Source organism: Folsomia candida, unplaced genomic scaffold (assembly GCF_002217175.1).
Source record: "Folsomia candida strain VU population unplaced genomic scaffold, ASM221717v1 Fcan01_Sc002, whole genome shotgun sequence".
NCBI lineage: Eukaryota > Metazoa > Arthropoda > Collembola > Entomobryomorpha > Isotomidae > Folsomia > Folsomia candida.
Genome location: NW_019091194.1, coordinates 14014094 through 14028679, shown reverse-complemented (window position 1 = coordinate 14028679; position 14586 = coordinate 14014094). Strand labels below are relative to the sequence as shown.

At 37.3% G+C, this 14586-nt stretch overlaps 5 protein-coding genes and 1 long non-coding RNA gene across 8 annotated transcripts; 3 read left to right on the top strand and 3 right to left on the bottom strand.

The window, feature by feature from the left end:
• Positions 1-706: 706 nt before the first annotated feature.
• Positions 707-3114, bottom strand: LOC110843744 (FAD-dependent oxidoreductase domain-containing protein 1). Its single transcript, XM_022089774.2, has 11 exons — positions 2943-3114; positions 2756-2849; positions 2566-2654; positions 2357-2459; positions 2161-2287; positions 1977-2090; positions 1611-1895; positions 1302-1518; positions 1182-1205; positions 982-1096; positions 707-913 (listed from the first exon to the last, which is right to left on the bottom strand). The coding sequence occupies exons 1-11, from the start codon at positions 3024-3026 to the stop codon at positions 774-776; spliced, it is 1392 nt and encodes a 463-aa protein (XP_021945466.1). The 5' UTR covers positions 3027-3114; the 3' UTR covers positions 707-773.
• Positions 2895-4337, top strand: LOC118434240. 2 transcript variants are annotated; one of them, XR_004833854.1, is made up of 3 exons: positions 2895-3027; positions 3113-4122; positions 4202-4337. It is a non-coding gene; the product is annotated as an uncharacterized LOC118434240 (long non-coding RNA). The 2 variants fall into 2 exon arrangements; XR_004833855.1 differs by having other exon boundaries at positions 3113-4141; positions 4202-4334.
• LOC110843743 (FAD-dependent oxidoreductase domain-containing protein 1) lies at positions 3304-5951 on the bottom strand. The gene is made up of 11 exons (XM_022089773.2): positions 5646-5951; positions 5305-5556; positions 5198-5218; positions 5053-5087; positions 4794-4967; positions 4589-4702; positions 4214-4525; positions 4018-4113; positions 3789-3945; positions 3603-3717; positions 3304-3521 (listed from the first exon to the last, which is right to left on the bottom strand). Exons 1-11 carry the CDS (start codon positions 5763-5765, stop codon positions 3382-3384), a joined length of 1536 nt encoding a protein of 511 aa, XP_021945465.1. The 5' UTR covers positions 5766-5951; the 3' UTR covers positions 3304-3381.
• A 102-nt stretch (positions 5952-6053) lies between these two features.
• Positions 6054-7640, top strand: LOC110843892 (programmed cell death protein 2). The gene is made up of 3 exons (XM_022089949.2): positions 6054-6755; positions 6890-7045; positions 7143-7640. Exons 1-3 carry the CDS (start codon positions 6185-6187, stop codon positions 7532-7534), a joined length of 1119 nt encoding a protein of 372 aa, XP_021945641.1. The 5' UTR covers positions 6054-6184; the 3' UTR covers positions 7535-7640.
• On the bottom strand, positions 7468-11396 carry LOC110843891. Its single transcript, XM_022089948.2, has 6 exons — positions 11257-11396; positions 10403-10947; positions 10167-10318; positions 10051-10100; positions 9131-9737; positions 7468-9007 (listed from the first exon to the last, which is right to left on the bottom strand). Exons 2-6 carry the CDS (start codon positions 10560-10562, stop codon positions 7757-7759), a joined length of 2220 nt encoding a protein of 739 aa, XP_021945640.1. The 5' UTR covers positions 10563-10947; positions 11257-11396; the 3' UTR covers positions 7468-7756.
• A 327-nt stretch (positions 11397-11723) lies between these two features.
• On the top strand, positions 11724-12586 carry LOC110844371 (cytochrome c oxidase subunit 6A1, mitochondrial). Of its 2 annotated transcripts, none has more exons than XM_022090557.2 (3): positions 11724-11981; positions 12081-12232; positions 12306-12586. In XM_022090557.2, exons 1-3 carry the CDS (start codon positions 11903-11905, stop codon positions 12384-12386), a joined length of 312 nt encoding a protein of 103 aa, XP_021946249.1. In that variant the 5' UTR covers positions 11724-11902; the 3' UTR covers positions 12387-12586. The 2 variants fall into 2 exon arrangements, with proteins under 2 accessions (XP_021946249.1, XP_021946248.1); XM_022090556.2 differs by having other exon boundaries at positions 11738-11981; positions 12078-12232.
• The last annotated feature ends 2000 nt before the right edge of the window (positions 12587-14586 follow it).

Genomic DNA, 14586 nt, shown 5'->3' with positions numbered 1-14586 from the left:
CGATTTCATTTCTCAACCAAACAAAGAAAAAGTGAATTGGGGAAACTCTTTTACTTCGTCACAATAAAACAAAAGGTTCCCAATCCTTTGAAAATAATGACTCTCATGTCTGCATTTCCAAACAGAATCGTGATGGACTCGAATGTATGTGCAGAAAGAAATTAAATGAGGTGATATAAATAGTTGAATCATTGTTGAAACTCTCAGTTTGAATATCTAATTGCAACAGGTAACACATACAGAAAACTATTTAGAAACTTTAGTCATCATGCAAAACTCGGTGAGTATGAATTTTCAGTCATTTTCCATTCACATATTTTTTTCCATTGAGCGAGAGTCAAAAACGGTTGATTATGAAAAATTCAGATGCTCCTCGTGCTCTTTGGGATCTTGGCTCTGGCCTTTGTCGCCATTGCTCAAGAAGAATTCTACCATGGGGAATCTGGGGATGATGTGGAGGTTTCCGCTTCCAACATTGCGTCCTCTTTGGGAATTGATGGTAGCACCCTGTATGAAGACCTTCTCCGAATTCGAGACCAAGTCGTTCCCCTCGCAGAACAATACAGCAACAGCAACAATAACAACAACAACAACTAAGTCAGTCAAACCAACAACTTGACAAAATATACTATCTGTCCGAAACCTATTAAACTGAACCTTATACATATGCTTTTTTTGCGAAATAAACTTTCACTTTCCTGTTTTGTTTCATGTAATGCATTTGCACCAGCAATATAATTTTATTAGCGCACGCATGTCTTTACTGAGACCCTTCAAACGATATTTTGTTCCAAAACTTGCCTCCCGTCAATAAATCTCTCAAACCCGAAACGTTGCAAGTCTATTGATTTGAATTTTCCATACAGAATCAACTCCATCATTGCACGACCTACAGCAGGGGATTGTTGAATTCCTGTGTGCAAAAGAAAATAACTAATTAGCATACAAAATACTCTTTAAATGTGAAATGGGCTTACTTACCGTGTCCGCTGAACCCCGTGGCAAAATGAAAATTTTGAAACACTGGATGTGTTCCAATTATTCCGTTTTGATCGAATGTATTGTAATCGTAATATCCTCCCCATCCAGATTTGACCTACAACATTGTCATATATAGATCAGATCAAATCAAGATTGGTATGCAGATCTCGTTCCTTATAGGATTTTATAATAATTCCTACCTTAAGATTCCCCATGGATGGAACCTTGAGTAATTAAAAAAAAGTTTATATGAAAAAAATGGGCGCAATTTGTGTGCTGTTTTGTATATCGAAATAATTTAATTAGCATAAAGTCATTACTCGATGTGCTAGATTTGGCCAAACTTGGGCATCGAAATATCCATAGTCCACGTCCAAGTTGTCGACAGGTGGTTCCTCCTCTTCAGTTGGCGAAAGTCCACATAGAAAATGGCCTGCACTTCCTTCCCGTCTCGCATAAGTGCCAGTCGAATCAATTAACATGGGAAAGCCAGTGTCTGGCGCATCCGGTGCGTGCACAAAATAAACGTATCGTTTTCTGCAAGAGAAAACCAAAATGGGTATATATAATTCTAATTCAATGCAGACTGTGCAAAATAATCAATTATGTAGATACACCTAATTACTTACTTTGGCTCAACTGGAAGCGAATGACCTAATAATCCTGACCCATTTCCTATTCCAGCTAATGCTGAAACGCGCCCAGATTCATAACCTGCAGCAATCACGCAATGTGAAAATTCCAAGCTTTTAAGTTTTCCATCCGCAGTTTGAATAACGACAGAATTTGGCCCTGCAGTTGAATTTTCTGTTTGCGATTTGTAATCAAATTTGCAAACATCAGCTTGGATATATTCCACCCCCAGCGAAATTGCTTTTCGTTTAAATCCATTGAGTAAAGACCAAGGGTCAAACCTAAGTTTTAGGAAAAAAAAGTTAACTTATTGACACATTACTATGCATCAATTATACTGAAATACTGCATGAAATTAATACCATCCTTCATTATCTAGTCCAAGACTTCCCAATTCTATGTCATCAACATTGAAGAACGGAAACTTTTCCTTTAGCTTTTGTCTTGACAGCAATTCTACCTTTGATCCTAATTTCCTACATAATTATAAATATTATAGTCATCATACATAACTAAATATATAGTTACATGCACATGCAATTTTACTTTTGCAGTGTATAATTATCATGTAGGAGCTGTGCTCCATCCGAGGTGGTGGTCAAAAATAGATAGCCACAAGGATGGTACTGAACGTCTGCATTTTGTTGATCAAGCCCCAAAAACTCGTCCGATTCTATTGCAGATATAATATTTTTGAATTGTGAACCATGTAAAAATCAACATAATTTATTGTCTCTCTCACGTCGCAAGAAATCTGCTCCAAATAGCGATAGCTCAATATTTTCTTGAAGGGAAAACTGCTGTCGAATTCCCCCCATGGATAATACCGAAGATGCTTTTGTGTACTGAACACGTAGAAAAATATGTCTTTAGATTATTAAACTATTCTGTCCTCTGCATATGTATATTCCATCCACGTGCACATTTACACGAATATTATTTATTCATCACCTTTGAATCTCTTTCCAAAACAACAACTTTCATGTTTTTTCCAGCTTCATGCCTTTTCAACCAATAAGCAGTAGATAGTCCCATCACTCCTGTTTACCAAATATTGTAATAACTATCGCCATTAATTTATTATGAGGATTAGGGTAAATTAGTTGCATTCATGGCAGAGTCTAACTAATTGTGTGCATACCTCCTCCAATAATGCATACGTCGCATTTTGAAGGAATCAAAGAGCTGGAATCACTTAATATATTTTTATCAGTGCTGGTGGAAAGATTGGAAACCTACATTTTCACAAAGTGGGATTTGATAATATTAATAAGTTATTATTAATAACTTTTAATCAGACAAGAATTTAAGTAGCAAGAGTTACATACTGCATTATTGTCCGGATGAACTGCTACGAGGATAGACTTCCGGTTGAACCGTTGAATAACACGGGAGAATACTTTCAAACTCATGGTATCACACTTCTTAATATAAATGATAGCTTAATTTCGGTTGATAAATATAGGAATGGCTTTATTACGTAACTACTGCATTCAAGGTCGTGCTAACAAACCAGTTCTACTGGCGACATCGGAGAGATACCAACGATAGCTCATTCAGTCATCACCTTCAGCTTTATGATAAATGAATTACAACATCCCGAGTAATGAATAGTGTTAGGCAGATATGATAACATTGATAAAGAGCCAAATATGTAATATGTAAATAATTGTTAGGTTAAGATACAGATTTGTGGTTATGAAAGTGGGACTTTATTGTTCATAAAAAAACCTGACTAGAAATACTTTAATATTCTATCATTCATTATTATGTCACATTTTTCTCTCTAATCTCTTTTCCGACAAGAAATCTTTCAAAATGAAATCTAGTTAGATCTGTAGTCTTAAATTCGCCGTCCAAGATCATTTCCATTGTCGCCCGAGCTACTCCTGGAGCTTGTTGAATTCCTGAGCAATGATTTGTTTAATAATTCGTTTTATAGTTATTTACTCTTTCAGCCAACATTTTAGTAAGTATAACAGGCTTACCAAATCCGCTGAACCCACAGGCAAAATATATATTTGGATAATACGGATGAGGTCCAACAATTCCATTTTCATCAAAAGTATTATAATCATAATAACCAGCCCATCCCGAATTCAACTATAATCGTAAATTTGAAAATATTAGAACGATCACTTGATTGCATATGTACACGGTAAAGAATAGAATACCTTCAAATTTTTAAAACCAGGGACACGATTAATAAGTGAAGGATATACTGTTTTATCAAAATATGTGTAGTCAACGTCCAAATTTTCAACGTTTGGCTCGACATCTTCTAATGGTGGAGCCCGTCCAGCAACGTAATGACCTGCATACCCTTCTCGCCTGCATTTACGTACCACAACACGAGTATTTAGTAATGACACAACAATTATTAAACCCATGGCTACTTTCTACCTGAAATACGTCCCGCTAGGATCAATCACCATTGGACAATCAAGGCCAGGGACTGAAGGACCTTGTGGAGCATTATAGCAAAATACATAGCGTTTCCTGAAAGATGTAATTTTGCCAATAAAAAGTACGCAGTTATTCTACATATTTATAATAAAAAATACATGTAGTTTATGTTTAATTTTAGGGTTAAACTTACCTTGGTTCAACTGGCAATGGAACACTCAACATGCCTTCACCTCTACCAATTCGAGCCATGGCTGCAATGTTACCGGACTCGTGTCCTGCGGCGATAATGCAATATGCAAAATGAATTGTTTTCAACTCTCCTGTAGGTGTCCTAACAATTGCTGCTTTTATAGCTGTATGTTCTTCATCGTGATCCATTCCAGCAACAATCGTTCCGTCATCCTCCTCAAACTTAAACCCTACGACTTCAGACTCTACATATTCGGTTCCAAGCTCACAGGCCTTACGCTTCAACCCAAAAAGGAAAGCCCATGCATCAAACCTATGCATAACAAACATTAGTATACTTGGGTTTCTTAAATAAATTAATATTATCGAAATATACCATCCTTCATTTTCCATTCCATGACATGCAACCTCAATACCATCCGTGTTGATCCACGGAAATCGTTCTTTCAGCTTTTCCTTCCCAAGTAATTCCACTTCTGCGCCAAGCTCTCTAAGTAAATACGCACGAAAATATTTTGTCAACTAACTGGTATCGATTCTGATATAAAATTTAATGTCTTATATATTCAGTAGCAACAAACTTTTGTAGCAGCCAATTTTCTTGAAGCTGTGCTGCTCCTTTTTCGTCAGCAAGATATAAATAACCATAAGGATGATACTGAATATCAGCAGGAGGAACTCCGTCAAGGGCTAATAGCTCCCTAGATCGTCGTAAGAAGTCCGCACCAAACATGGACATTTGGATATTTTCTTTGCTATTGTACAAAAAAAAATATAAATAAAATTCACGGACTTTTATTATTACTGGGGAGAGTGACAATTATATATAAATGTTCTTACAGAGAAAACTGCTGTCGAAGTCCTCCCAGAGAAAGCTGCACACACATACGGTATATTATTTGCGTAGTACTTACTATTGTTATCGTATAATAATTATAATTGAATGTCCATTTCCATTAAAAAAACCTGAAATCCTTTGGCTTACCACAGTAGATGACTTTGTGTACTGCATTGGTAAATACACATAAACATTAAATATTAGCCAACTCCAGGTTGGGTGGGTGGAGATTGTATGTAAATGAATTTTCTCACCGTGGGATCCTTGTCGATGACCGACACGGAAAAAGAACTTCTTCCCGTTCTTTGTTTCAAGTAGTAGGCAATTGCAGTTCCCATTATTCCACCACCAATTACGAGAACATCGACATGTGAGGAGAATTTAAGTAGTGGTGGCTGATCAGGGTCCCAAATTGATCTGACATCATGTTTCAAAATGTTTAATGTTCTTTTCACAGGGTTCATCATGGGTGGTGGTGCAACTTCAATGTATTCGTCCTCATAATCCTACAGATTAAATATATACAAATTACATACAATTAAAGTTAGTCATTCACCTTTGTTATAGACCGTTAAAAAGCTTAAAAATTGATAACCTTTCGTCGCCGGCTTAAAACTATGCTCGTTGATAAACAGCGGTTTTTGTGACCTAATATCTGAATATTTTGACATAAAGATGGCAAGATCTTCCTATACATGTGTTGTACAGTGATCATTGTAACTATTTTGTAAGATGCAGCTCAGCGAAACTTTATAAAATGATCAAAACTTAACAAAATAGCTGTTCCTTCCAACAAGTTATCAAACTAAACGAGACACCTCATCAAAACAAACCGATTAGGTGCTTGATTTAATGCGCAAATTGTCAAAATTTTCAACCAATTCAGAATATGTATTTCTCTTTATTTTCTTTCAATCACATTCCAAATTCACAACAATATGAATTGTCCGAGAATTTTCAACACACATAGAAAACTTCATTCGCGCCCTCGAAATATCAATCTAGTTTCAAGCACAAAGCACATGGCACGGACAAGTGTGACAGTGTGAGTGAGAAAATCGAGGAGTTTATAAAATTCCAGTATTTTTCTATCGAAAAAATAAATAAAATCTGTAAAAAAAAATCACCATCATTATGTCGAAACCTAAATCATCAAGGAACAAGAAGGAGAAGGAGGTTCCGATCGAGCTTGGGTTTCTAGAAGAGGACGACCCTTCACATAGTTATAAATTAAGGTCTGCATTTTTTCCCTCAAAATTTGGTGGGCTTCCTGCCTGGTTAGACCTCAAAAACATTCCAACTGCGACGGATGTCAAGTGTGGAGTTTGCGACCAGCCGGGGAAATTTCTCCTCCAAGTTTACGCCCCAATGGAGACGGAAGACTCGTTCCACAGAACATTGTTCCTCTTCGTTTGTCCCAACAAACGGTGCTGCGTTGAACGAAATTCTAACAAGAATTTGGTCGTATTGAGGTCACAACTTCGTCAACTGAACGACTTTTACTCGGATCAAGCACCGGATGAGAAGGATAAGACGTTAGGGGAGCTGAGTCCGATTTCGTTTGGGGTCACAATGTGTCACGTGTGTGGAATCAAATCGACTCAAAGCTGTAGCAAATGTGGGATCATCTACTATTGTGGAAAAGATCATCAAAAGTTGGACTGGAGTGGCGGTCACAAGGATAAATGTGAGAGCGCAAATAAAGGTAATTACAATTTATTAATGGTATAAAAGAGCAAATATTGTGATTGTCGTATAATTAATTACATACGTAATTTGGATATCGCCGATATCATATCGGATATGATAGTAATGTCTGCTTAATTTTTGTCAATTCAGAAACGTTGAGTGCTGCTCCAGTGGAAACATTTTGCTACAAAGAACATGCTCTAGTGATTGATACAGAGGTTATTCCTAAGCAAAAAGAGAAAACTGAAAAGGAAAGGTTGGATGATTTTGAGAAACTTGTATCTGAAGGGCAAGCTGGCACGCTTGGTAAGTTCAGCAAATTGATTATGCAAGTTAATAATAACACGTGTGAAATTTACCTCGTTACCAGTTAAACTAAAAATGTATTTTCGTCTGACTGTAGATGACACAGCACAAACTGCGGACATGCTGGAAGCAGCGTCTCTGAAATCCGACAAGGCGTTCAACAAATTCAAGAAGCGCGTCGCCTACCACCAAGATCAAGTTTTGCGATATGACAGAAAAGGAAGTCCACTCTGGGTATCGGCTGACAAAACGATCGAGATTAAGGATGTTCCACCTTGTCCTTATTGTAAAGGGGCTCGAGTTTTTGAGTTTCAGATTATGCCACAACTTTTGAATTATGTTGGGGACGACTCTATTTTGGGAGATTTAGACTGGGGGACATTAGCTGTTTATACGTGCGAAAAAAATTGTGCAGATGATGGTCCAAGTTATAAACAAGAGTTTATTTGGCAGCAAGATTTTAAGGCAGACGAAAAAGATAATGATTAAACTAATTAATTATTGATGATCAATCCTCACTAATAATAATTCAAACTTTACAACAAACTATTACAATTTTTTAAAGGAAATATAAATAAAAATGGTTTTCGTTTCACTTTTGATTTTTTCAATATTTAAATCTCAGTTCTATAAAGTTCAACTGCAGCGACAGCCATTAAATTAATATATAATAAATAAGTCAGGTAATTCATAAATTAAATTGAATTATAATCAGTGCGACTTTTCACGTGGCTTATATTTAGAGACCAAAACATCAATCTTCTTTTCCGTATTCATGGCGTCTTCTTCATCATCTTCGGATTCTCCAGAGTATTTTTGTCTTAATTTTGGAAGTGAGGTGGTTATTTTTGAAGGTCTTTTTGTGTATGCAGTTGTTGAGGATGGTTTAATTGTAGTTGCACGTAGAGCTTGAGGTTTTACTTTCACCACCTTGTGAACTGGTTTTCGCTTTGGTTTATGAAGACTTGGCGTTCCAAGGGTGTCAATAAATGTTTGGCTGAATGTCAGGCCAGGCACTTGTACAGCGGCAGTTGTTACTTCTTCCGACTCTGGAGAGTTAAATTCATCGTCTTCTTGTTCACTGTGCAAAACTTGTACCTTCTTTTTGGAACTTGAATCAGCAACATTACTTTGGGGTCTTCTCATTGGTTTGGACTGCTGCTGCACCGGCTTTCTCTGTCCTATGTATACGTTTGGAAGTTTTATTTCTGGAGAAATGTCATCCTCTTCAGAATCCTCATCGGCTTGAAATCTGTGTCCTCGACCAACTGCGGGTACTAGATGTTCCCCTGACTCTCCAAGAAATTCATCGTCACGGTCTCCTGGTAATGCTAGCTTCCCGTTTTGTTGTTTTGCAGAAACACGTGGGCTTCGAATTTTGTCTCTGATACTACGCATTTCTTCATATGAAAGAATGCGAATTCGAGATTTGTCGTCATCGTGTCTTCGTCTTCGTACTGATTCTTTTTGCTTATTCTTCGTCTTCTTTTTAGTTGGCTTCAACTTTCCTTTGGGAAATGCAGGCAGTGCTGCTTGAATCTCATCATCTTCCAAAGAGTTTTGTTGAGGGGCAGTAAATTGTTCTTCAAGGTTATCAAATTCTTTTAAAATGTTTGAAGACCCAGGAGACACTGTTGATTTTGAATTCAATCGCGTGGCGTTTTGCATAACCTGCGTGTAATTGACTGGCTGACCCAATGCCTCTGCAACAAATGTGGCGTCATTCAGTTTTTCAATCGCGAAGAGTGTGTTTTTTAAGTTTATCAGCCCACTATCAGCATTAGCTGTTTTGTTCTTTTTCCCTGTAGCCGACGTTTCATCTTCTGCATTCAACTTTGAGATCATGTCCATCACCTCCTTTGCAGTGAAAGGACATTGGTTAAACACCTTTCTACATTTTTCAGGATTTTTTGTCTCTGCTACTTCAGCTGCAATTTTATACTTGTTTATTGTGACATCGTCCTATATATGAGAAAAAATACAATATTTAATTCATTGACACGCCCACTAATCAATAAATCTGTCTCTAGAATTTGTATGCTACATGTTTCTGCAAAATTATTTGAATTGAAAATAATCGCTCACCTCAGTAGATGATCCAAAGGTATCGCGTCGGTTTCTTCTGAGCAACCCTACATTCACTACCCCACCGCTTCCGCCCCCAACGATCGGTCGGTGAACGCTCCTGGAAAACTCTTCAAAGAATGGGTCGTCTGCAAAGGGGTCGGAACGTGGGGAGTTTGTGGTTGTCATTTTGGTGGTGGGACTAGTTATCCTTGGAGTCGATGCTGTTGTCAGCGAATCAATTCTCTTGCGGAACATGGCTACGCTTGGTGGTTGTTTGACGAAACTTCGACGGGAGGCAAATTCACCTTCTTTAATATACGTCATTAATCCTGGATGAATCGGCTTCTTTTTTTCCTTAAGATAAAAATAGTAGCTTATGGGATCTTCATAGTCATCAAGAAGCTGTTCTTCCCCCTTGGTTTTCATCATTTCCTTCTCTTTCTGTTCATATGCCTGTATTTTTGATTCCTCGTCATCGGCGACAGGTTCGTCACCATTATCGTCTTCATCGGATTGGGAAGAGTCGTCATTGTCCCCGATATCATCTCCTTGATCGTTATTGTCCTTATTAGGTGATGATGGATTGAACAGGGAAGAATGAGACAGGAGTTTTGTAGCATCTGCCCTGTGTGAAATGGAACACAGGATAAATTAATTAACATGACACAAATAAAAATATTTAGCTCCCTATGTAGCGGATGTCCGGACTGGTTTAAAAAATTAAATACGCAGTAAATGCAATATGTAAATATAGTCTGAAAGTCTATTTTCATGAAATACAGTCCACCCACATAGCAGTACCTTAAGCGTATGTGCAATTAAAATATATAACAGGGATATGGCAGCGTGAGAATGAGAATATCATACATCACACCGTAACCCGTATGCATAGTAGCTAAAAGCGTGATAATTACTACAATCAAAGTAAAATGTCGTACCCGAATACTTCTTTCGCCGATTGCGGGTCTGCACTAACTTCACAAAATACCTTTGGCACAGATAATATTTATTGTAAAATATAGCTTTGCACCTGTCAATTAAAAACAAAATATACCTTTGGCAAACAGTTCAGTGGATCCATTTCGCCCAATTGACGAAGGAACCGATTTCGAACTTCTACTTCTAAAGCACTTGGGATGTCCAGTTGGCCTCTGGTTCCAACTTTTGTCGGTGAGGATCCTTGTCCAGATGCAGGTGCTTGGTTAACTGCGAATAGAAGAAAACGCAAAATGATTCTTAATGCACATTCGTGAAAGCTTCTGATGAGTTGAAATTAAATTGATAACTTACGTGAGGCCATTGCAGCAAGAAACATTCCCAGCGTAATTTTCCCCATTACAAATCCGCCGATGAAGCCAGTCCCTACCGCAGCGGTTATAAATGTAGCTTCCACAATGGCAAACACGGATAAAACACCCACTATTAAGGGCAATACTTTGATGAACTTCATATTTTTATTTAAATTTTATGCAATACGACAAAGTAATTTATGCTTATTCCGCTCACTACGGAGCTGAATATTCCCAGTGACGCTGTGACTATGTGTGACCACTGTTGGATTATCCCAAACTGAAAAAGCTCCGAGTTTACGAAGAAGGTGTCTTTTATATGAGATGAGTATTTGTCTTGTGTTGGACGTATCCTTGTAATTGTACAGAGCACGGTTTATTGGCCTTTCCTTGATTCATAGCTCCTTCGTGTATTATAATAATCAAGGTTGTCGAGTAAGTTTTCAATTCTCCGAGAGAAGTCTCATAGTGCTATAACCTTCTTTATAAGGATAATAATGCACCAAAGTCGCAGAAAAAAACCGGCCGGAACGCTTTAAGACAAGACTGTAAATTAAACAAACATGCGCGAGCTTAAAAGCTTTATATCAAACGAGTAATGACAATTGAGATTTTAACCTGATACGAAAGCGTTAAATTTGTATCTAGTATATTTGTATAAAGTAAATTATAGACTGAAAATGCCTGATGATACTGACGAGAAACAAAATGCAATACATATTTGATGTATCAGAAACCTGAGTCATAATTGGTAACGCTTTCATAAAACATATTTACGTACATACATCCAACTTTTAATGAAATTAATCATGACGAGTGAAGATTAATTAAAATACAGATAAATGAAAATCGTACCATTGGATGATAGTTTAATGATGAGCATCCTTTTTCGAAATGTCTTAATGCATGCAACTTTTATTGATTGATTACGTCTATGATCTTAAATATTTGAGGAAATTACATACTGTACGACCTCATGCTAGGGTTTAAGAGCGCTTTAAACTTGGATACCCTCCATGAAACTGATTACAGGAGAAACAAACCTTTGTTTTGCTATAAAATTCTGCGTACATTGGGATTTTGCTAATAATAGGAATCTGTATCGAGTAGTTTCGGGTAAAATCGACATTTCGAAGCTATCATTGCTGCAAGTAGCGTACATACGCTTGTTGCATGTATAATTTGGATTAAACAAAACTTCTAATTCGAAACTGATTCTATACATGAATGTTACATACAGTCAATACACCCGTTTTGTCTTTCTGTGACATTGTAATCGTTATAATGCATAGTTAAATCCAACCATCACATACAGATACATATATGCATACCAAATAGTAGGAAAATTCGCATCTTCTGAGTATCAATGCTTATCCCAACTATTAGGTAACACAGTGCTTTCTGGTATTACTTCAGTTTAGCCAGACTGTACATATGTAAGCAAGCCATCAAGGTGGTTCTTATTTTGTTAACAATAATACATTAATATCTTGCATAAAAAATGATTCTCACTGGAAAGCACCATATCGTTGGTGTTTGTGTTCGTCGATTTGCTAGCAAAGCTGCAACTCAACATGAAGGTAAATAAGTTGCACGAAAGAAAATAAATTCTTTTTAATAACCTTTGAGACACGACCAGTGTGTAAAATGCGTGCAAATTTTTGTAACGCACTTAGCAGGCGGGATGGACTTGTGGAAAAAATTTTCATTGTTTGGAGCAATCCCGTGCGTTGGAATCTTGACCTTCAAGACGATCCTAGATATGAAGAAACATGGTCATGATGAACGACCACCATTCGTTGCTTATGATCATCTCCGAATTCGGAACAAGGTAAATTTTTAGGAACTTTCGCATTATAATAATTTTTGTTAATTATTAACAACATGTCCTGTTTGACTGGTAGCGATTTCCGTGGGGGGATGGAAGGCGGAGCTTGTTCCACAATCCGCATACAAATCCACTGCCAGACGGATATGAAGCTTGAGAGATTTCCGAGTTAAATATTTGCAGAAGAATCAAACTTCAATATATTTGTTAGTAAACCTGCGCCAATACTCACTTTAGTTAAATTAATTCATAGTATCTAAAGTTGCAAATTATCCTGGAAAAATCTGAAAGCCAATGTCAGGTTTAGAATTGTGAATAGAATAAATGCTATGGTTAACTCAACAGCCTACAAAATCATGCCATAACGCATAGTCAACAGTCATGATTCTACATACATGATATTTCGCACATGAGATCAGTTGAAAGTACTTTTTGAGCTAAATCTCTTGAATTATACCGCAATTCACAGGTTACGCTGACCTTTTTTGTATAATAATATTGTTTTCTATTTTCAAATATTAGTATATGTAGTTGTATCCTCACGGCAAAAACGCCCGTCGGTATTTCAGTACGGCCGTATCAAAAATCGCATTGCGAGCCATCCGTACTTAAATTTGAATACATTGGCACTTGGACGGAGTGCGATTGTACTTCGGTTAAGTACGGATGGCTCGCAATGCGATTTTTGATACGTCCGTACTGAAATACCGATGGGCGTTTTTGCCGTGCTGACAGGGGGCTAATGTAATTGTCGTGTCCCTTCGTCCCCGGTACCAGATGGTCAAAAGCATGGAACTAGACCAATATATTTTTTAAATATGAAGGAAAAGTTCGAAAATTAGTTCTATCGGTCAAGTGGGGGTTTGGGCTGTGTGGCGAAAAATATTGTAAATGCTCGAGCAACTGGGTTTTAAAAATTGTCGTAGAAAACTGAGAGGCATGGATGCCGTATAGCAATCGAAGGTCTCCTAAGAAGTGTACTATTTCATCTGCATATGCACTTTTGCATTAAAATCATATAAGATCAACTGAAATATAAAATGCATAAAACTTTCGCCAAGCGCATCGAATGCGATTTTTTTTACATATTTTTTATCGTTGACCTTCACGCTTTTCAAAATTCCATTTTTACGAAAATTGGAGTCTAAAAGTACTTACCATGCCATCATGAAGGCTGACAAATCCATTAGAGAGCAAAATGATCACGAACTTTTTGCTTTGAGTAATCATTACATATTTATAGACCACCCTCTTAAGCTTGGAATGGATAAATATCTGACTTGGATATATGTACACAAAGGAGTTCAATGACAAACGAGGTAAACGAATGCACATCAAACTCCCATTTGGATTTGTGACTCGTCTCACTTTCATTATCGATTCATTCGCAATACTTTATCGCGTACTAGAGAAACTTTGATAACCTTTCATCTCTATCAGGAGCGGTCAGAAAAAGAACCATCACTAACGACAAGCCATTGCTATCACCAGATTTCTAAAATCTTTTGTAGACGTCAAGATTTATAAAATATTGTCTCTTAATGATCATGACCTATGTGCTCAACACATAATATACTGTTTCATATTCTATTATCATGATAATTTCTTTTCGCGTGGGGAATTGGAAATATCTTTGAAAATATTCGTCCGATGGAAGATCAATGCCATAATTCGATTCTCATTCGAAAAGAGAAAATGACAATGACTGCAGTGGGTATCAATCTTCCCGTGTGGCTGGTACGGCTGGGGTGCTATTATAAAGGACACATTTCCACAAAATTACCAATTTTTGGAAAAAATGTGCATCCATTAGTCACCCAGATTTAGCTTTACTATATTTGTGTAATCGAGTCTCACTCCAGTTGCGCTATCAATGGTGACTTCAAGTCTTAAAATAATCATATCATTAAATGAGTAAATAAACTCTGTGGATGATGTCAAAATAGCGCAAAAAATGTCTGCTTCAAACAACAAAGAGTGGCTATAACGCCAGCATTTTGTCCATTAGTTAGCTGGATGGAGGTACAAGTTTGACCTTGCCATCCTATAAAAATGGTTCGTATAATAAAGAGGAATGAAATGAAGCAGCAATGCGGGGGATGCTGCATCCTGTAAAATGCTGTTGGGCATTCAGCAGTTCTCGTCTCGACCAGCCAGCGACGGAAATAAAGGTGACTCGCCACCAACAAAAGCACATCCAACTCTGGAGGATGTATGACAATTGTTGGAGCTTGTTCTTAAAAAATGAAACTCGAGTGTGGTGGAATAGTGGCAATAAACGTATCCCTAGCAGCAGCAGACGCTGATAAGTACGTACGTAAGTATGCCGAGGTGTGTACGTAATAGAAGTGTGGGAT

Excerpts from the sequence above, each read along its gene's own strand:
- LOC110843744 (XM_022089774.2), bottom strand. The coding sequence starts at position 3,026 with ATGAGTTTGAAAGTATTCTCCCGTGTTATTCAACGGTTCAACCGGAAG. Across the intron at positions 2,655-2,755 it reads CGTATGCATTATTGGAGGAG|GAGTGATGGGACTATCTACT; the intron begins GTATGCACACAA and ends TTTGGTAAACAG. Across the intron at positions 1,097-1,181 it reads CATCCATGGGGAATCTTAAG|GTCAAATCTGGATGGGGAGG; the intron begins GTAGGAATTATT and ends ACAATGTTGTAG.
- LOC110843743 (XM_022089773.2), bottom strand. The coding sequence starts at position 5,765 with ATGATCACTGTACAACACATGTATAGGAAGATCTTGCCATCTTTATGT. Across the intron at positions 5,557-5,645 it reads TTTTAAGCCGGCGACGAAAG|GATTATGAGGACGAATACAT; the intron begins GTTATCAATTTT and ends TTTAATCTGTAG. Across the intron at positions 4,114-4,213 it reads CCATTGCCAGTTGAACCAAG|GAAACGCTATGTATTTTGCT; the intron begins GTAAGTTTAACC and ends TACATCTTTCAG.
- LOC110843892 (XM_022089949.2), top strand. The coding sequence starts at position 6,185 with ATGTCGAAACCTAAATCATCAAGGAACAAGAAGGAGAAGGAGGTTCCG. Across the intron at positions 6,756-6,889 it reads ATGTGAGAGCGCAAATAAAG|AAACGTTGAGTGCTGCTCCA; the intron begins GTAATTACAATT and ends TTGTCAATTCAG. Across the intron at positions 7,046-7,142 it reads AGGGCAAGCTGGCACGCTTG|ATGACACAGCACAAACTGCG; the intron begins GTAAGTTCAGCA and ends GTCTGACTGTAG.
- LOC110843891 (XM_022089948.2), bottom strand. The coding sequence starts at position 10,562 with ATGAAGTTCATCAAAGTATTGCCCTTAATAGTGGGTGTTTTATCCGTG. Across the intron at positions 10,319-10,402 it reads TCTTGCTGCAATGGCCTCAC|TTAACCAAGCACCTGCATCT; the intron begins GTAAGTTATCAA and ends TTCTATTCGCAG. Across the intron at positions 10,101-10,166 it reads CACTGAACTGTTTGCCAAAG|GTATTTTGTGAAGTTAGTGC; the intron begins GTATATTTTGTT and ends TCTGTGCCAAAG.
- LOC110844371 (XM_022090556.2), top strand. The coding sequence starts at position 11,903 with ATGATTCTCACTGGAAAGCACCATATCGTTGGTGTTTGTGTTCGTCGA. Across the intron at positions 11,982-12,077 it reads AGCTGCAACTCAACATGAAG|CAGGCGGGATGGACTTGTGG; the intron begins GTAAATAAGTTG and ends TAACGCACTTAG. Across the intron at positions 12,233-12,305 it reads ATCTCCGAATTCGGAACAAG|CGATTTCCGTGGGGGGATGG; the intron begins GTAAATTTTTAG and ends TTTGACTGGTAG.